Source organism: Mytilus californianus, unplaced genomic scaffold, assembly GCF_021869535.1.
Source record: "Mytilus californianus isolate M0D057914Y unplaced genomic scaffold, xbMytCali1.0.p SCAF_8, whole genome shotgun sequence".
Classification (NCBI taxonomy): domain Eukaryota; kingdom Metazoa; phylum Mollusca; class Bivalvia; order Mytilida; family Mytilidae; genus Mytilus; species Mytilus californianus.
In genome coordinates, this window is record NW_026262734.1 from 51476697 (window position 1) to 51498409 (window position 21713).

Consider the following 21713-nt stretch of genomic DNA (forward strand, 5'->3'; position numbering starts at 1 on the left):
CAAAACAGTAATAGAAAAAAATTAAAGTATGAGTCTGGTGAAGAGGAACCTTAGGGATCCTGTACTGGAAATCAACTATAAGTAACTATAAGCAGAAGTCCATTATTATTAATGGACTTCTGCTATAAGTAAGTAAGTATAACTGAACATGTACATAAGTTGTAAAGCATCCTGCTCAGTTAATTTACGGATTTTCTATTATATTCCGGAAATGATTATTTTCTTACGATTTACTCGTCACTTCCTGTTCGAAGAAAAACGTGATTTTTAAGGCACATATTTCGATCAAGTTAGTTTCTTGCTAAGTGAATGTTTTTGATTGTTGATAGTTTAAAATCCTTGCTCAGTAATATATTCCAACCCCATTAGAGCTATACAAAACTTACCCCAACCCTTACACGTACCCTAGTCATAAAACAACGTTATTCGAAGCACACCTTGAAAGTTAAACAGGTTGGGCTCAAGTCAGGAAAAGTGGGGTATTCCCTGTTTTCAGGGTACACCCCAGTTTTCTGGTGTTTAAAAACCCCAGTATACTGGGACTTCTTTTTTCCTATTCAATTTATGGTATGAAATCTACAAAAGCGCACATTCTACATGTGATAACAATGCTTCATGATAGCAAGTGTTTTTATTAGTTCAAAAATCAAGCTTATTTCAAGTCTAATTTGATGCTCAACTCACAACAAAACAATTCCTTTGTTCACCAATTCATACCTTGATCATCAATTATGAGATGACAACAAGATAAGTTAATCACTTGGGCATTTAAATTCAATGAATAGAAATTTTCAATAGAAGTGAATATAATGGTTTCATGTCGATCCGGCCCCACGTCGATCCGGCCCAAGTCGATCCGTCCCACGTCGATCCGGCCCAACGTCGATCCGGCCCATATTTAAAGTCGATCCGGCCCCAATAAAAAAAATATATTTATAAGGAATAAAAATAAAGATATATATTAATTGTGATTCATAAATGATTATGAATTTTATTATAATGTAAAAGGTGTACGGTAAAAAAAATGGCCTTTGACAAATATTTTCTTTAGATGAATATAAAACAAGTAAGTTGATTATGTTTTTCATTATAAGTTTTCAAGATTATTGGGTATAAATATAATAAAAACGTATATAACAGAATTTAGTACAATCAACAGACATCAACATTAATCAGCAGTAATTAGCATTTTCTTTCAATTGACTGTGATCTTAACAAGTCTTTCATCCTGTGTAATAACAAAATTAATAGTTACATACACAACGGTACAAGCCGATCCCCAAGCTGATACATACAAACTTTGTTTTTGTTTTAAGTTCTTAAAACTTCTCAAATTGAGAAATGTAGCTATTCTGTGTGTGAATTAAATAAAATAAAAATCGCCATGACATTCAAAGTTATCATGGAAAATAACTTCATATTAATATGTTGAAGCTGCTATACAAACAGACACAATCACACTCAGTTTCGTATCGATTTAAAATAATTCTTTGACTGGTTCACCAATACTTCACTTACCTGTTGTCATCCATCATCGATACTTTTTGCAAAATCCATTTATACTGTTAAAAATCCTCCAAAGTCAATATAGTTTATTCATATTTTATTATGGGGCCGGATCGACTTTGGGCCGGATCGACGTGGGCCGGATCGACTTGGGACGGATCGACTTTGGGCCGGATCGACTTGGGGCCGGATCGGTTTGGGGACGGAACGACCGGATACCAATATAATTCAGTTATGGTCAGTTACACCTGGAGCATGCAACTTGGTCAATTGACTCCTAAACAAAAGATTTGTATGTTTTTGAGTTTTAGAAAAAAACATGGCTTCACTTATTCATGTTTTGTTGTTCCTGAAATACTTTAAGTATTTACAAATACTACTGACGCAGTTAAAATGTGCGCTTTTGTAGATTTCATGCTTTAAATTGAAATAGAAAAAGGAAGTCCCTGTAAACTGGGGTTTTTTAACACCAGAAAACTGGGGTGTTCCCTGAAAACAGGGAATACCCCACATTTCCTGACTTGTCCCCAACCTGTTAAAAGCTGCAAGGGTGCAGTGGAAAATTCCGTGTACACTCCCTATAAGGATTAATGAAGGTTTCTATAGCCTTAAAAAAAATTAAGAACACTTAATTGAACAACTCTTGAGAAAAGGCGAATAAGAACAGGCATCATCTTTTACAAAATCATACACCATCTTGTACAAGTTGTAGTCGTATACCCGCCAGATCTAATTACACAATTGGATACAAGAACACACATTTATTCTTTTAGACCTATACACACCATTAAAGATTCATACAAATACTCATTTTACTCAAGAACAATATTACAATGGAACCTTCTACCTGTCATGCCTGTACATGTAGCTGCAGTAAAATGTACTACTCTTGGCTGATTCAGAGAACAGATTCCAATATCTGTTCTCAACAAACATCTAAACATTTAAATAAGTTCTACACCAGTCAGAGATATAACTCTATAGGGTTATTACAGAAAATAACTTGTGTGTGTTATTACAGATACTTTCATGAGTTGTCTACTCTTTATTCCTTAAATTTTCCAAATCTGCAATATCATATGTTTGTTATTTGTAAAATAAATCAAAAATATTTTAATTTATAATGGGCTCTAGGGAACTCTTGAGACTTTGCGCAGAAACTAAATGCATAGTCTTGATAATTAATTCTTTAATTATATTAATACATTTTTGATTAACCATGGTAAATTAATGAGACAAGGCTTTTAAGGGATAAAATTAGCTGTAATAACATAGCTTAGTTATTAAAGGAATGTAACCTATTATATGAGACACTTGGGAATTACTGGGAAGCTTGCGCAGAACCTCATTACATGCTCTGGTCATTATTTCTTACAATAAATTAAAATACATTATAATTAAGCATGATGTATGTCTGAGAAAATGCTTTGGAGTTATATAGAGAAGCTGTGATAACACCCTTTAGTTATTACAGGCATATTTTTTCTGTAATAACATATAAGTGTACTATGCAAAATTGGCAAACTATGAACTGTTATATCTTTCTATAGTTAAGTGTACATAAAGACAATAGTAATATCAATAGAACTTGTATGCATTTTAACTAAACTAGTGATGTATATTGTCCCTTTGAAACATGTAACATACATATGTTATCACAGTTCTTTAATTTTTAAGTCCACAATAACAAATGTATGTTATTTTTCTGTAATAACCCTATAGAGTTATATCCCTGACTGTACACTGTATAAAGTTTTTAACCAAAATGTATAGTACACATGGTACAGAAACAGATGAAAGCGGAATTGTAAACGTTGGAATTTTTTATTTTATTTTGTATATATAATTCACTGTAAATAGAAATTAGATCCCACGCACATGCGGCATTGTGTAAGCATCAATCAAATTTTCAGATTTTTAGCAATTTTTACAAAAGATTTTAAATTTATTTAAAAATTTTAAATAGAAATAGTACTGTTTGACAAAAAAAACATCAGCAGCTCATGTTGCAAGCGCCTCTATGGGTCACCTGACAGCGAGTTAGCAGCAGTAAAAGAAATTTAAAATTTAAAAATAAGCGCTAGATAAAAAAGCAATTCATTTAGGCTCAAATTTGAGTTAATAAATAAATATGGAAAGCAGTTTAATAATAAACTAATTAAACAAAATTAGTTGTAGAGCTGACAGTATAACAGCGAAGACTTCTACATCAAATGCATGCAGGACATCAACATTTCGAATCATTCCAAAACTGAATCAAGTGCTTAAATTGAGAACAACTGTTTTCCGTCCTTAAATGGTCTGGAAGACTGTTCCAAAGTGTAGCTGCAGCATATTTAAACGATTTTTTACCATAAGTAGATGTTTTTACCTGGGGAACATCTAATATTTTCTGATATTACTATATCTAAAAGAGTATTTTGTAGATTGAACTTGTAGATGATTGTTCAAACATGAAGGAGCATTAATATTTAAAATCTTGAAAGTTTCTAGAGCCATTGTCCTGATTCTGAGCACCAGAAGAGTTGACACCTTAGCCTTATCCACAATTTAAACTGAGATCCACCGGACTACTTGGTGAAACAGACAAACCTAGACATGCTAGAGATATGTGCAGATTGATCTCAAGGTCAAAACCAAAGGTCACCTTGACCAACTAAGGCCCCCAGGTGTCCTAACCACTGAGCTATGCAGTCACACTAGGGTAGAACTACATGTAACAAAAAAGACTAAGTATATGGATTCCTCAAGTAAAAGAAGTCCAGATATTCATTATAACAGCCCATTTATATTTCCAGTATATCAAGCATACATGGTCCTGATACAAGTTCTGTTACTAACTGACATCAACATGATCAAATCAAAACTTCTACTGAAACAAAAGCCCAATTATTGATCATTATTGGAAGGCACAGTATCATCAATTACAAATAAACTTGATAATTGTACATAAATGTACATAGCAATTTTTTTTAAATATATGCTAAATTGGTGATTATTTGTCTTGTGTTGTGTATAGGTACTTGGGAATTCTTGTTTTTTGGGCTCTACATAACACTTAGGAACTTTTTCATCAATTCGTTATATATCAAATCAATTTATTGGTCAAAATATATGATACCTGTTTATAATATGACACAAATGTATGATGAAAAAAGAAAAATTATCCACTTTTTTATCCCCCTTTTTTATAAAAAGGGTTTGCTATGAACAGGACATACAAATATAATCTTGCTGATGAAAGGACTATTTCGGTCATCAACAATTTTTTTTAATTTCCTAAAACTTGTTGGCTGACTGACTTCATAGCTATAAAAATAGGTATAAGGGAGACAACTTGTGATTTACAAGTCCCACTTGTGACTGTAATGAAAAATCAAGATTTTCAAAACCACCAAGGACTAATACTGTCAGTGATAAAATGAAATATTATATAAAATACAACATGGACTTAAAAAATCCTTGGATTAAACATTCAAAACAATGTTATTTTACATATATATAGTCATGTACAAAATATACATGAAGATGGAATTTTTTATGCCCTCCACCATTAAGTTTTACCCTTGTCCGTACGTACATAAGTCCGTACATCCCAAAGTTTGTTTCAGTTCTCTAACTTTAGTTTGCCTCAACCAAATGTTATATAACTAATAGGAAATGCTTATTAACACAAAACACTCATCAAGTTTGAGTTTTGGTGGCGTCACTTTAACCGTTCTAGAGTTATGCCCCTTTACAAATGGAAAAATTGCTGAATTTTTCGTTTCCGTTCTCTAACTTAAGTTTGCCTCAACCAAATGTTATGAAATTTATACACAATGCTTATTACCACAAAACACAGATCAAGTTTGAATTTTGGTGGCGTCACTTTAACAGTTCTAGAGTTATGCCCCTTTACACATGGAAAAATTGCTGAATTTTTCGTTTCCGTTCTCTAACTTTAGTTTGCCTCAACCAAATGTTATGAAACTTATACACAATGCTTATTACCACAAAACACAGATCAAGTTTGAATTTTAGTGGTGTCACTTTAACCGTTCTAGAGTTGTTACCCTTTACTAATGGAAAAATTGCTGAATTTTATGTTTCCGTTCTCTTTTTTTAGTTTGCCCCAACCAAATGTTATGAAACTTATACACAATGCTTATTACCACAAAATACAGACCAAGTTTAAATTTTGGTGGGATCACTTTAACTGTTCTAGAGTTATGCCGCTTTACAAATGGAAAAATTGCTGAAGTTTCATTTCAGTTCTCTAACTTAAGTTAGCCTAAACCAATTGTTATGAAACTTATACACAATGCATATTATCACAAAATCGAAATACAGATCAAGTTTGAATTTTGGTGGTGTCACTTTTACTGTTCTAGAGTTATGCCCCTTTACAAATGGAAAAATTGCTGAATTTTTTGTTTCCATTTTCTTACTTAAGTTTGCCTCAACCAAATGTTATGAAACTAACATTGTACACACAATACTTATTACCACAAAACTCAGATCCAATATAAATTTGAGTAGCATCACTTTAACCGTTCTTCAGTTATGTCCCTTTATAACTTTATATAATATGCAAGCGGGGGCATCATCTGTCATGTCTGTGTCCCATGGACACATTCCCCAGTTATTTTACTATGCTTTACACAGTAAAGTCGGTATGAATTTTTAAAATAGATTAAAACTCATATTGATTTCAATGAGAACCCAATCAGAATATAATGGAAAAGACACCTGTTAGTTCTGTAGAAACATTTATTTGTTTATTTCTATAACATGTATAACTGTGAACATAGTACATGTAATTAATATTATAAAATCTTATAGAAACATTTGTAATCACATAAAAGTACATTTGCAAATGCAAAAAAAGTATTCTGTATTTTGTAAATCAAAATGGAACTAACATGACGAAAGAAGGTAACTTTTGTCTGATAATTAAGGTCATATATGGTGTTGTGACTTCAGCTTATGATATTTCTTTCAGATATGACAGAACACAGTAAAGAAGACCTGGAGAAAGAGTTCTCTCCCTTTCTGAATCCAGCAGCTAGAGGGGATGTCAAAAATATTGCAATAGACTATGTTTTGGGAATGACTGGAAAGGAAGACGGAAAACAAATGATTGCAAGCAGTCAGAATTTTTTGGATGGAGTTATCTCCCTTTGTGAAGATTCAGACGATGTTGTTCATAGTAAAGCATATAAAGCTTTGACCAATATTGCAACAGAATCCAAGTTAAGTTTACAGATTGTTAAAAACAACAAGTTTTCAGAATTTATTGTGAACTGTTTCAAAAAAATCTTAGACCCAAGTTTCAGTCAGGCTGATAGTGTGTGCAAATTTGTTTCAAACTTGTCAAGGCCAGAAGAGTGTGCAGGCTGTATAGCCACGAACATTCTACAAAGCCAGGATGTCAGCTTATCAAAGATTGTAAATGCTATGTGCAATGTGAAGTATAATCTTAAGTCAAATTTACATTTCCTAGCACCATTGCTGGCTAATTTGTCACAGGTGCCACAAGTTAGAAAAGAACTTATGACAGAACGAGAATATGTCATTCAGCGATGTTTACCATTCTTAACCTACCAGGAATCGGCGATCAGAAGAGGAGGAATAGCAAGTCTTATTAAAAATTGCTTATTTGATACAGGTAGGTAGATATGGTTAGCTCGACACAATGATTTACAGAAAAGTGGGGAGATTGCAGATTTGTACCAAATTATGATAAAAAAGTGCCAATAAAAACTTTAGGGTCAGCATACATGTACAAATAGGGTTGGTAGGGAAATACCTCTACCTCAACAATAATTCTATTTAAAATTTTGCTGATGGTTAAGCTTTAAAACATTCTAAACAAAAACAAAAACATCATTACATTTTTAATTGTTGTTGATTGTGAGCAAATTGGCAGATGTACATTGTAGTAGAAATTCTACTTCTGTACAATGGAATTATCAGAAATATAAGAAATACATGTAGCATTATTTATGCTAATACTGACCATGTTGACAACAAACATGCCAAATGTTTAAGCTGGAATCCAAATGATGTTACATTTTTGGGTAATTACTGATTTGAGTGGACAGGAGGAAAATATATATCCATCCATGAAACAAACACAATCATGACAATGTGACAAACATGACAGGTTAAATTGGTTGATGCACATATTATAAGAGCCCAATGGAAAATTCACTTACATGACTGATAACAACTAAATGGTATTTAATTTCACACGTTACAGGCTACCATGAATGGTTGCTAGGAGACAAGGTTGATTTACTTCCTCGATTGTTGTTGCCACTGGCTGGTGGAGAGGAGTTTGATGACGATGACATGGAGAGATTGCCGGCAGACCTTCAGTATTTACCTCCAGACAAACAGAGAGAGTCTGATCCAGACATTAGGAAAATCATCGTAGAATGTTTATTTCAGGTTGGTCAATGTCAAAGGTTATCGTGGTTATGTGCGCTATCATTTGAATTTTGTCATTTGCCATGTTTTTATACGACCGCAAAAATTAAAAATTTTTTGGTCGTATATTGGTATGACGTTGGCGTCGTCGTCGTCGTCGTCGTCGTTGTCGTCGTCGTCTGGCGTCGTCCGAAGACACATTGGTTTTCGCACTCTAACTTTAGTTTAAGTGAAGGGATCTCCATGAAATTTCACCTTAAGGTTCAATACCACGAAAGGAAGGTTGGGATTGATTTTGGGGGTTATGGTACCAACAGTTAAGGAATTAGGGGCCAAAAAGGGGCCAAAAATAAGCATTTTTGTAACTTTCAGACAATAACTTGTGTGTAAGTGTATGGATCTCTCTGACATTGTACCACAAGGTTCCATATCACAAAGGGAAGGCTGTAATTGATTTTGGGGGTAATTGCCTCAAAATTTTAGGAATTAGGGGCCAAAAAAGGGGCAAAAAACAAGCATTTTTCTAGTTTCATGACAATAACTTGTGTGTAAGTGTTTGGATATTTCTGAAATTGTACTACAAGGTTCCATATCACAAAGGGAAAGCTGGGTTTGAGTTTGGGGGTAATTGCCCGAAACGTTTAGGAATTGGGGGCCAAAAAGGGGCCAAAAATAAGCATTTTTCTAGTTTCCAGACAATAACTTGTGTTCAAGTGTATGGATCTCTCTGAAATTGTACTGCAAGGTACCATACCACAAAGGGAAGGCTGGGATTGAGTTTGGGGGTGATGAATCATAAGGGGGTTCAAAAAATTGGGGGGGGGGGGATTTTTTTTTTTTTTTCTTTTTATTCCTTTTTTTTTTCTTTTAAAATTTTCCATTTTAAGTTGGTTATTTCTGATTTATATTTAAAAGCAAATAATAATGATATGGTAGGAGATACACACCAAACAGGATGTGTAAATTATTATATAATAAGTATTGTGCAATAGCAAGAAATTTTCAATTGCACAGTATTGCACAATAGCAAGAAATCTTCAATTGCACAGTATTGCGCAATAGCAAGAAATCTTCAATTTAACAGTATTGCGCAATAGCAAGAAATATCCAATAGCACAATATTGCGCAATAGCAAGAAATTGTCAATTGTACAGTATTGCGCAATAGCAAGAAATATTCAATTGCACAGTATTGTGCAAAAGAAGATACTTCGTATAAATTGCTTATTTCTTGATCAATTTCAATGGGGTTTTATTCTTGAATTCTTGGGGTTCTTTAATATGCTGAATCTAACCGTGTATTAAGTTTTTGGATTTTGGGACCTGTTTTTAAATCGGTCCACATTGAGGTCCAAAGGGTCCAAAATTTAACTTTGTTTGATTTCATCAAAAATTGAATTATTGGGGTTCTTTGATATGCCGAATCTAACCGTGTATTTAGATTTTTAATTTTGGGTCCCGTTTTTTAAATTGGTCTACATTAAGGTCCAAAGGGTCCAAAATTAAACTTAGTTTGATTTTAACAAAAATTGAATTCTTAGGGTTCTTTGATATGCTGAATCTAAACATGTGTTTAGATTTTTGATTATGGGCCCAGTTTTCAAGTTGGTCCAAGTTGGGGTCCAAAATTAAACTTTGTTTGATTTCAACAAAAATTGAATATATGGGGTTCTTTGATATGCTGAATCTAAACATGTATTTAGATTTTTGATTTTTGGCCCAGTTTTCAAGTTGGTCCAAATTGGGGTCCAAAATTAAACTTTGTTTGATTTCAACAAAAAATGAATATATGGGGTTCTTTGATATGCTGAATCTTACCATGTATTTAGATTTTTTATTTGTGGGCCCGCTATCAAATTGGTTCATATTGAGGTCAAAAGGGTCCACAATTAAACTTTGTTTGATTTCATCAAAAATTGAATTATTGGGGTTCTTTGATGTGCCAAATCTAACCGTGTATTTAGATTTTTAATTTTGGGTCCCGTTTTTTAAATTGGTCTACATTAAGGTCCAAAGGGTCCAAAATTAAACTTAGTTTGATTTTAACAAAAATTGAATTCTTAGGGTTCTTTGATATGCTGAATCTAAACATGTGTTTAGATTTTTGATTATGGGCCCAGTTTTCAAGTTGGTCCAAGTTGGGGTCCAAAATTAAACTTTGTTTGATTTCAACAAAAATTGAATATATGGGGTTCTTTGATATGCTGAATCTAAACATGTATTTAGATTTTTGATTTTTGGCCCAGTTTTCAAGTTGGTCCAAATTGGGGTCCAAAATTAAACTTTGTTTGATTTCAACAAAAAATGAATATATGGGGTTCTTTGATATGCTGAATCTTACCATGTATTTAGATTTTTTATTTGTGGGCCCGCTATCAAATTGGTTCATATTGAGGTCAAAAGGGTCCACAATTAAACTTTGTTTGATTTCATCAAAAATTGAATTATTGGGGTTCTTTGATGTGCCAAATCTAACCGTGTATTTAGATTTTTAATTTTGGGTCCTGTTTTTTAAATTGGTCTACATTAAGGTCCAAAGGGTCCAAAATTAAACTTAGTTTGATTTTAACAAAAATTGAATTTTTGGGGTTCTTTGATATGCTGAATCTAAACATGTGTTTAGATTTTTGATTATGGGACCAGTTTTCAAGTTGGTCCAAGTTGGGGTCCAAAATTAAACTTTGTTTGATTTCAACAAAAATTGAATATATGGGGTTCTTTGATATGCTGAATCTAAACATGTATTTAGATTTTAGATTTTTGGCCCAGTTTTCAAGTTGGTCCAAATTGGGGTCCAAAATTAAATTTGTTTGATTTCAACAAAAATTGAATATATGGGGTTCTTTGATATGCTGAATCTTACCATGTATTTAGATTTTTTATTTGTGGGCCCTCTATCAAATTGGTTCATATTGAGGTCAAAAGGGTCCAAAATTAAACTTTGTTTGATTTCATCAAAAATTGAATTATTGGGGTTCTTTGATATGCCAAATCTAACCGTGTTTTTAGATTTTTAATTTTGGGTCCCGTTTTTTAAATTTGTCTACATTAAGGTCCAAAGGGTCCGAAATTAAACTTAGTTTGATTTTAACAAAAATTGAATTCTTCAGGTACTTTGATATGCTGAATCTAAACATGTGTTTAGATTTTTGATTATGGGACCAGTTTTCAAGTTTGTCCAAGTTGGGGTCCAAAATTAAACTTTGTTTGATTTCAACAAAAATTGAATATATGGGGTTCTTTGATATGCTGAATCTAACCATGTATTTTGATTTTGGACATTGGACCACAATAGGTAAATTAAAAAAATTGAAGTTCTTAGACCACATTCTTTCTGTGTCAGAAACCTATGCTGTGTCAAATATTTAATCACAATCCAAATTCAGAGCTGTATCAAGCTTGAATGTTGTGTCCATACTTGCCCCAACTGTTCAGGGTTCGACCTCTGCGGTCGTATCAAGCTGCGCCCAGCGAAGCATTTTATTAATTGTGAGAGCTGACAATTACTAAGATCTGTACTTCTGCAATGAAACCAACAGGCTTATACAGGACATGGCAAGCACTATGCATACAAAGTGTAAAATATGCTTACAACAGGTTCAAGACAGTCAAGGGTCTAACTTAAATAAGTTATTAGAGAAAAATAACATACATTTGTTATTGAGGGCTAAAAATCAAAAATCTGTAATAACATATGTATGTTACATGTTTCAAAAGGGCATTATACATCCTTTATTTTGTTAAATTGTGTACTAGTTCTATTGATATTATAATTGTCTTTATGTATATTAAACTTTAGAAAGATATAACAGCCCATAGTTTGCCAATCATGCATAACACACCCATGTTATCACAGAAAAAATATGCCTGTAATAACTAAAGGGTGTTATTACAGCTTCTCTACATCTCTTCAAAGCCTTTTCTCCTACATATATCACAATGTATTTTAATTTATTGTAATAAATAATGATAAGAGCATGTAATGACTCTTTGAGGTTCTGCGCAAGCTTCCTAGTCATTCCCAATTGTAATAAGTTAAATGCCTGTAATAACTAAGCCTTGTTATTACAGCTAAGTTATCACTTAAAAGCCTTGTCTCATTGATTTACCATGGTTGATAAAAAATGTATTAATTGAATTGGAAAATTAGTTTTCAAGGTTATGTATTAAGGTACTGCGTAAGTTTCAAGAATTCCCAAGTGCCCACTGAAAATAAAAAAATTTATGGTACATTTAACTGATAACAAACATATGTTACTACAGATTAAGAGAAAGTATCCGTAATAACACATGTATGTTATTTTTCTCTAATAACTTATTCAAGTTACACCCTTGACTGCAAGAGATCTACTTTGATTTGACAATTTTTTTTTCAGGAATTATCGGACTTTGACCATTGTTGGGGAGTATTGTGACAATAACACCTTGTGAACATAACTCCATTCAGTAATTATCGAGAGGTTTTTATTACCGGTATTACGAATAATGCGACTGGGTTAATATTGAAATAATAAGAACTAACATTCTGATAACAGACACATATATGTATATGTATAGATATTTAACTAATCTGCAATCAATTCCATCTTCATGCCTAATATAACAACAGGCTTTGACATTTCCGCTCGTCCGATTGTCCGAGGCATCTAAAATTTGCTGGGGACTACTGTGTTGGCAATTGTGAATAGTCCGATGGACTACTAAAATTTATATGCCTGATTATCATGTTTTGTCTAAAATCTTATTGAAGTCACCATGTGGTCTGTCGCTTCCGTGTGCTTCCGTGTATTTTTGAAATATCAAAAATAAATAGTGGAAAATCGATTTCCCCCACTCGCGTTTTGATTGGACAATGGGTATTTAACTTAACCGCTATAACTTTTGACAAGGGATGACGAGGGACAGGATTAAATATTAATGATCGCAATAATTTCAATATACACTTGAAAAATGTAAAAATTCACAGCCCGAAATTAAGACAGACCAAGATTTTATCAATTATTATGATCTGACGGCAAATTGAAGAAATCTTTTGAAAATTCTCAATGGTCGTTGTTGTTAAATTTTTCACTCTTGATTTCTTTTTAGTCATTCCCACACAAATGTAAACTTCATACATTGTCATAGGAGAGACCTGATGATTATAAGGGCCCCCAGCCAAAAAAACAAAAACAGGTGAGGAAATGCGACAAAACAAACAAGAATATAATAAAAATGTTCGAGTCCGGGAGTTCCAGCCAAATTGGCTAAAAAAATTTTTGACTGGCTCGAGTATCACGTAACTAACAAGATGGGTAAAATTTACTGCAAAATATGCAGAAGGTACGACACCGTCGGCAAATTGTTTTTTGCGACTTGATCCGCCTTGGGACTACAATGAATCCATAAGGACTAGTGATTTATTTTTTTGAATGGTCCTATGGACTATGTACATGATGTATAGCTAGTACCTATTTAAAGATGGTGTCAATCCCTGTAACATGTACTGTGTTACAACTCTAGATTCTACTGACGAGGAAAGGTAACACTAGGCAACCGAAAGCTGAATTATTAGTTCAGTCTAGGTGCCCTGAGTGGTCTAGAGCGCTGGACACAGTGCAGGCGGTTTTGTCTCGATATCCCAATAGCATGAGTTCTAATCCCGTCGAGGGAAAAAAAAAACTTGCTTCCGCAAATTTGCAGATTTAACATTGTTGTGCTGATATTAAGAGTAATTATATATATATATATAAACAAGTCTAAATTGAAAACAACGTTCAAACCTATGATTGCGTTGGATAAAAACCGCAATTTTTATACGTGTGCATGTAAAACAAATTTCTTGGTAGAGGGGTCTAAATACAGCACAAACAACATTTTCCAAAAGACCAAAAAAGTGAAAAGTATATTTTAACAAATCGCATTTGACTAACAGGTCGAACAACTGATGTTCTTAAACCCTGCTGACTGCCATTGACGATTGCCAAATAAATTGTATATATATATATCTGTATGCAGATTATCCTGAAATTGCAATAGTTAATCTCACATTTTTGTCCATTTTTCAAAGATCACAATATGATAATAAATGCACACAATAGTTTCTGAATTTACAGTATCTATTCAAGGTGTCTGTTATACAAGTGTTCATGATGTTTGTAATTTTTAAAATTTAATACAAATAAAAATTAAAGAAGATATAATATATACATGATATTTATAGGTTTCATAACGAGTGAGAATGGGATATAGCTTGATATCAACTGGAGTTATTTAATTTCATTATAATAATAAACGAGCCAGTGGCAAGTTTATTATTACTATTTAAGTTAAATAACAAGAGTGATATCAAGCGATATCCAATTCTCACAAGTTGTTAAACCTATTTCTTTTATGGTCAACACTATCATTGTGTTAAATTAAAAATTTTGTGAATCGTTGATCTAGTCTTTTGCACATTCCAGTATGACGTCATATGTCCTTTTCCGGTGTCAAACTTTAACAGCAGACATTTTAAGACTTTTTGTACGCTTCAGAATGTAATAAAATTGATAAAGAGAAGATTGTCAGGTAAAAAGTGTGAGTGTTTAGTATATTATTGAAGAAATCACATATACATGATATACCGTATAGCAATGTATAGCGGGTTATTTTTCGCAGATGTAAAATTTTCGCGATTTAGGGGCAACAATGTATACAAAATTTTGGTGGTTTTTATTTTGGCAGATTCTTTAATCCCAATTAAATATTTTGGCGGATACTGAAGTGGAGCCAGTTAAAAAGTTGTAAAAATTGACAAACAAGGGTCTATTGTTATGGTTAAATGATTGTTTTTCTTGCATGAATTTATTTATTGATTATTTTTATACAGTGAGTCAATAGAATACCGGTACATAGTTATTTTTCACAGGTGTACAAACTTCTTGTAAATGTTACGGCTGATCAGTTACGAAATTTACCGGACCTTTGATGTACTTATTAGATTATAAAATTATCATGAGTGACTTGCAACTCTTATATAATTTGACACTAATTAATAAGGATAAAAAAACCTGACAGCGTACCTTACACTCTTATATTATTATTTATTTTATCATGTAACCAATAAACTAATTAACACCTGATAGCCAGTGAACAATGGCCTTTGGCATTTATGTTGTTTAAATTAACAAAAACCCTGATTTATCCGTTGAAAGGGAAAAAATAGATAGTTTACAAAACACTTTAACTTCAGTCAAGGGTGTAACTTGAATAAGTTATTAGAGAAAAATAACATACATGTGTTATTATGGATACTTTCTCTAAATCTGTAGTAACATATGTTTGTTATCAGTTAAATGTACCATAAATTTTTTTATTTTCAGTGGGCACTTGCAATTTTGGGAATTCTTGAAACTTGTGCAGTAACTTAATACATAACCTTGAAAACTAATTTTCCAATTCAATTAATACATTTTTGATCAACCATGGTAAATCAATGAGACAAGGCTTTTAAGTGATAACTTAGCTGTAGTAACAAGGCTTAGTTTTTACAGGCATTTAACTTATTACATGAGACACTTGGGAATGACTAGGAAGCTTGCGCAGAACCTCATTACATGCCCTTATCATTATTTATTACAATATATTAAAATACATTGTGATATATGTAGGAGAAAAGGCTTTGAAGAAATGTAGAGAAGCTGTAATAACACCCTTTAGTTATTACAGGCATATTTTTTCTGTAATAACATGGGTGTGTTATGCATGATTGGCAAACTATGGGCTGTTATATCTTTCTAAAGTTTAATAAACATAAAGACAATTATAATTTCAATAGAAATAGTACACAATTTAACAAAATAAAGGATGTAAAATGCCCCTTTGAAACATGTAACATACATGTGTTATCACAGATTTTTGATTTTTTAGCCCTCAATAACAAATGTATGTTATTTTCTCTAATAACTTATTTAAGTTAGACCCTTGACTGAACTTAGAAAGTATCGAACGTATGCATAAATTTTCGCGGAATTTATTTTCGTGATTTCTCCTGGCCTGCCAAAATAAGCGAAAATAAACACCCCGCGAAAATAACCCGCTATACAGTATGTTCGTTGCCATGGACGATATGTACATCATCTTAACCTTTGAAAGTCATCAATGACCTAACGAATAGCCAATGGAAATGCTGTAATACAAAAATATTGTCTTATGATGCTGGATAAGCCAATCAAATAAAGGCATATTTTCGTATCACTTTTTCGTATCACACTCCATGCAGTGTGATACGAGAAATATCTATTCATGCAAGAAATAGATAACAGGCCACAACCATAAGAGAACTAAAGAAAGTTGATCAATGATTTGAATCGAGTTATGAAATGTTTTCTGAAGTACAATGGCTCTGTGCTGTACCTTCTAATAGTAATAAGAAACAGTTTGATTTTATGTGAAGTGTAATATGAAAAACATACATTTTTCTTAGATTGATTCATTTTATTTTTCAGCTTTGTGCAACAAAAAAAGGGAGACAATTTGTCAAAGAAAAGAACACATATGTCATAATGAGAGAATATCATAAATGGGAACCAGAACGTATGAACCATCCTGCAATAATGAACTTAATAGATGTTTTAATAGGAGATGAACCAGCTCCTGAACATGAAAACTTACGGGAAGTTGAAGTTCCTGAAGATTTACAACAGAAATTTGCACAAGATGATGAAGAAGAAATACTTCAAATTAAAAATGAAATAAATTCTCAATAAATTTTTAAATTGTTGTATGTTTTTCAATTGAGAACCTGCTATGCTGCTGCAAGCATAGTTGCCAACTCACATGATATTAGCCTGCAAGAGTTATGCCCCTTTGCACTTGGAAATTTGTTATTCTATTCTTACTACTGGTATGCATTTTGTGGAAGCAATTCCTCCATGTTTCATGATTTTCATGAAACTTTGCATTGTAAGATTTAAACATGATGATGCACATATTATTAATAAATTGGCCATCCTAGTTCCGATGACAAACACTAGAGTCATGGCCCTTTACACTTAAACAAATTTTGATTCTAACCAGTATGTACTTTGTAGAAGCAATTCATCATACATATTTCATCAGATGTTCATGAAACTTTGTATATTGGAAGATCTGTAAAGATATATAAAGTAGCATCCTGGTCAACTGACAAATCCTAGTTATGTCCCTTTTCACTTACACAAATTTTGATACTACTCTGTATGTACTTTGTAGAAGTATTTCCTGATACATGTTTCATCAGACGTTCAGGAAAATTTGTATATTGGAAGATTTTTGTATTAAGATGCACTTATTAATAGGCCATTTTGGTCCATTCCTAGAGTTACACCACTTTACAGTTAAAAAAAACTCAGTATGTTCTTTGTGGTTGCAACTACTTCTACATGCTTCATCAGATGTTCATGAAACTTTATATTGGAAGCTCTTAAGACGTTGACACTTCCATGAGCATGCACCATTGGTTACTTATTTAAATTTTTAGAATTTTGGCTTGTTTTTGTAAAATATTTACAATAAAATAGATATTTAATAAAATTTGGAAGTAGGGTATTTGTCCTTTTCTTCAGCTGGGACTTTTCCAGTCCTAGTCTTCAGCAGTTTTAGTTTTTAAAGATCATGTAAAAGATTACACAAGGGTTGACACAGATGAATGTCTAGCTGGAAAATAAAGACTAATGAACTCTAAAATTGGAAATTGCAGTACATGAACAATGAAGTATTGACACAGAAGAATGTCTAGCTGGAAATTAAAGGCAAATGAACTCTAAAATTGGGAGTCGAAGTACATGAACAATGAAGTTTCAAAATTAGAATATATCATTTGTCATATACTATTCATAATTTCACATACCAAGTATTGTTGGCCTGTGATGTCTAGTTGCTGTAGGACAGACCCAAGAAATGAAAAAATAACCTGATGACTTGATCACTAAAAAATAAGGTGAAGGCAGTATAGACATGAACTGGTAAAAAAACCACATACAAAGTATTGTTGACCTGTCAAACATAGTTTCTGAGGAGGATAAATCTAGAATTCATATATAAACAGGAGTGTATACAATATATCAAACTCTTACTAAATCAATGAATGGAGGCTTAAACGTAGCATACATACATCAACTGTAAAAGCAGGTAAAATTCAAGAGGTTTACATTTATAAGGGAGAAGATCTGAAAGAGGTATTCATTTTTAAGGTTGGAAAAAATAAGAAGAGATCGCCAAATTGACAGCAAAAGGTTTTGTTATAACTTATTTGTGTAACTGTTAATAGAAGGAAGTTAGGGGCTATATATATATATATATAACTCCTAATCAGCAAAAGTGAAAATCATCAATATCAAACTTGACCTGAAGTTCGTCATCAGTAGCAAAATATTATTTTAAGATTTGAAAAGCATTGGTGGAACAGTTCTTAACTTAATGCACAGAACAACTGAAACTGTCATTTTCCAAAAAAAAAAAGGGACCATAACTCCAAACAGCAAAAATGAAATCGTCAATATCGAAACAATTTGTCATCAGAAACAACAAACAAAAATTGAAAAGCCTTTGTTAAACAGTCTCAAGTTATTGCACGTAAACGACATACGGCAACAGTAAAAAAAGATTTATATCGAATTTGACCTCAATTTTCTATATTATGACCACAAGCAAGAATGTATGTTAGTTATACGTCCTTGTCCCAAGTCTGTATATTTTTATAGAAATAAATTCGTGTAATAGAATGAAACCTTTTCATCTTCCAAGTAAAACAGTCTTGGTTTCAAGGTAAATTTTGCTTCGAAATGTAAAGTATCGACAATGTGGCAGAATGGTATCTCACGGGATTTAGGCAAACAAAATAAATGCTTTTGTTTGTTTTAAAGTTTGTCTTAAACTGTATATCTGCTCTGGGACTACATTTTTTGTATTATACTAATGTTAATATATTATGTCCTAGATCTACTATCCAATGCGAAATATTAAACAAAGTGAAAGAAACACTGATCCAATATTATACAATTATTGATGTATGTATTAAGCACATTATATTTTTAGTTTCTTTCTCCTTGAACATCGCTACATTCTTTATATGCCTTTCACAAGTCAGAAACTAGTAGTTCAGCGGTTGTCCTTCGGTAGCTGTCTGCCATATTAGTTTTTTCGTTTATTGCATTTAGCTGATCAGCAGTCGGTTCTTCTTTATATGCCCCCGCGACAAAATGTCGACGGGCATTTTAATTTACCCGTCCGTCCGTATAAAGGTAATTTTTTTTTGGTACTGAAAGTCAGAAGGGTTAGATATTCACAAAAACCAGTAGTTGAACTTTATTTTCTTCTCACTTGCTTTATAATTGAAAACATGGTTTGAACTTCCACAGTTTAATGTTCCTAATGCAATGAACAAGATTTTTTAGTATTGTCAAATATTTAATCAATACCGGGAACTTGGTGACCACTGGAAATAGTAGGTTCAGGAACTATACATGCGTAAGGCAGAACAGGAGGGGGCATCGTTCATAGTTTTTAAATTTAGATTCACATTTCACATTTTTAATGCTGAGTCCTTTTAGTTTACAATATGATATGGTTTTTCAAGACCGTGCGATGACCGATAGTTCTTAAAATCTTCGCCTTTTGGTTACTGGTATATAATATTTCATTGGCAATCATAACACATCTCCTCATTCTAACATATATACACAAAAATCAACTCGAGGAAAACACTGATTACAATATTAAATAAAAGATTAAAAACTGTAAACACAAATATTACAAACAAAACAAAATATTGCCAAATAAAAAATAAAAGTTAGTAAACCTTGGTTCAGGGAATTATAAATCGTAAAAATTCACTACACGTTTATATCAACAATTTTATCAATACCATGTATATTATTTTAATTAAAGGTGTCATACACATGTACAAATGTAAGTGTACTTATTTTTCAACACATTCCAGACTTACGCATGCATTGTAGGGTTATGATATATTTGATAACTTTTATTCGTCAGAAATAAATAAGAAATACATGATAGGATAGTTTTTTTTATTTCATTTCAGAAGATTTCCTGGGTTTTTCATTCTTTACTGTGATGCTCCTCCTTCATGTCCATCATGATCATGTTCCCCTTTATTTTTCTCATTGATCATTTCCATCTTGATTATCTCCACCTTGATCATTTTCACCTTGATTATCTCCACCTTGATCATTTCCGCCTTGATCATCTCCACCTTGATCATCTCCACTTTGATTATCTCCACCTTGATTATCTCCACCTTGATCATTTCCACCTTGATCATCTCCGCCTTGATCATCTCCACCTTGATCATCTCCACCTTGCTTATCTCCACCTTGATTATCTCCACCTTGATCATCTCCACCTTGATCATCTCCACTTTGATTATCTCCCGTTTGATTATCTCCACCTTGATCATTCCCACCTTGATCATCTCCGCCTTGATCATCTCCACCTTGATCATCTCCACCTTGATTATCTCCACCTTGATTATCTCCACCTTGCTTATCTCCAACTTGATCATCTCCACCTCGAATATCTCCACCTTGATCATTTCCACCCTCATCCACATCTTGAACATTTACAGTTTGAACATTTCCATCTTCAGTTCCACCTTGATCATTTCCTCCTTGATTATCTCCACCTTGATTATCTTTACCTTTATCATTTTTGCCTTGATCATTTCCACCTTTATCAATTCCTTAATATAGAAATGATATTATAAATTATGTTATATAGATACAATGGATAAACGTTGATTCTTGAAAAAGAAACCATGAGCCCGGAGGGCGAATGGTTTGTTTTTCATGAATCAACGCTTATCCATTGTATCTATAACTTAAACTATTGTGTTAATGTCTTTTCAAAATTAAAGCCTTTTCTTAATTAGAAGGTATTGTAAGTGAGTTTAAATAACCATGTTATCGTGTCCAACGATGCATTAATAAATCTAAGATCATAATTAATTGGTTAAAAAAATACAAACATAACACAACACGTCTGCCTTTAAAGATCTTTATATCATCAGGCATCTGAATATATTATCGGTTTTTACAAAATAAGACATATTCGAACTTATTTCTAATAAGATTGGGAATTGAAATGGGGAATGTGTCAAAGAGACAACAACCCGACCAGAGAGCATATATAAAGTATATATAATAGGTATGTTACCGACATTTCCAGCAAGAAGCCTAATTCTAGCTAGGCACATCATGATTTTCTCGCATAGGAATTTGCGAATAAACATTTGTTAAATTATGTAGCAAAACAAATGAAATCATACTATATTTATAAAACAAAAATGGACAAATAGAATGTAATCATTTTCGTTTCAAATTTGTGAAATAGTCCATAATAGTCCAAAAATAAACGGTAATAACATACAAAACAAGAAAACAAAAAACAAAAGGAAAACTAAGGAATAGGGACAAAAAAGAGAATACAGGGATTCGATCCTAAACTTGGCCGACAAGTCCCTACCTTTAACTCATTGATCTTAACCATGCTAACATCGCGGCTACCAACTTATACTATATGATTGCCTATTATGTATATATAAAGGTACAAGTCCTGTGTGTCCGTTGTACCGATGTATATCATATGTTCATTTATATATATAAAATAGACATTTAAATTGTAACCGATTGGTAGCCGAGAGGATATGTTGATGTCAGTCACACATAACAGATTTCAAGGACGGGTTCGATTCCCAGTGAAGGCATATAAAATAACAAAAATGGAAGGTAAGTTTTTAAATTAATTCCATTAGTGAACAGAAATCAGTGAATTAGG

At 32.6% G+C, this 21713-nt stretch overlaps 2 protein-coding genes across 3 annotated transcripts; one reads left to right on the top strand and one right to left on the bottom strand.

Moving 5' to 3' along the window:
- Positions 1–235: 235 nt before the first annotated feature.
- Positions 236–16661, top strand: LOC127712227 (protein HGH1 homolog). 2 transcript variants are annotated; one of them, XM_052218555.1, is made up of 5 exons: positions 236–289; positions 6491–7156; positions 7751–7941; positions 12296–12365; positions 16388–16523. In XM_052218555.1, the coding sequence occupies exons 2-4, from the start codon at positions 6493–6495 to the stop codon at positions 12332–12334; spliced, it is 894 nt and encodes a 297-aa protein (XP_052074515.1). In that variant the 5' UTR covers positions 236–289; positions 6491–6492; the 3' UTR covers positions 12335–12365; positions 16388–16523. The 2 variants fall into 2 exon arrangements, with proteins under 2 accessions (XP_052074515.1, XP_052074514.1); XM_052218554.1 differs by lacking the exon at positions 12296–12365 and having other exon boundaries at positions 16388–16661.
- Positions 16662–20041: 3380 nt separating this feature from the next.
- LOC127712068 (uncharacterized protein DDB_G0290685-like) lies at positions 20042–21132 on the bottom strand. Its single transcript, XM_052218261.1, has 2 exons — positions 21093–21132; positions 20042–20619 (listed from the first exon to the last, which is right to left on the bottom strand). Exons 1-2 carry the CDS (start codon positions 21130–21132, stop codon positions 20042–20044), a joined length of 618 nt encoding a protein of 205 aa, XP_052074221.1.
- Between the last annotated feature and the right edge of the window lie 581 nt (positions 21133–21713).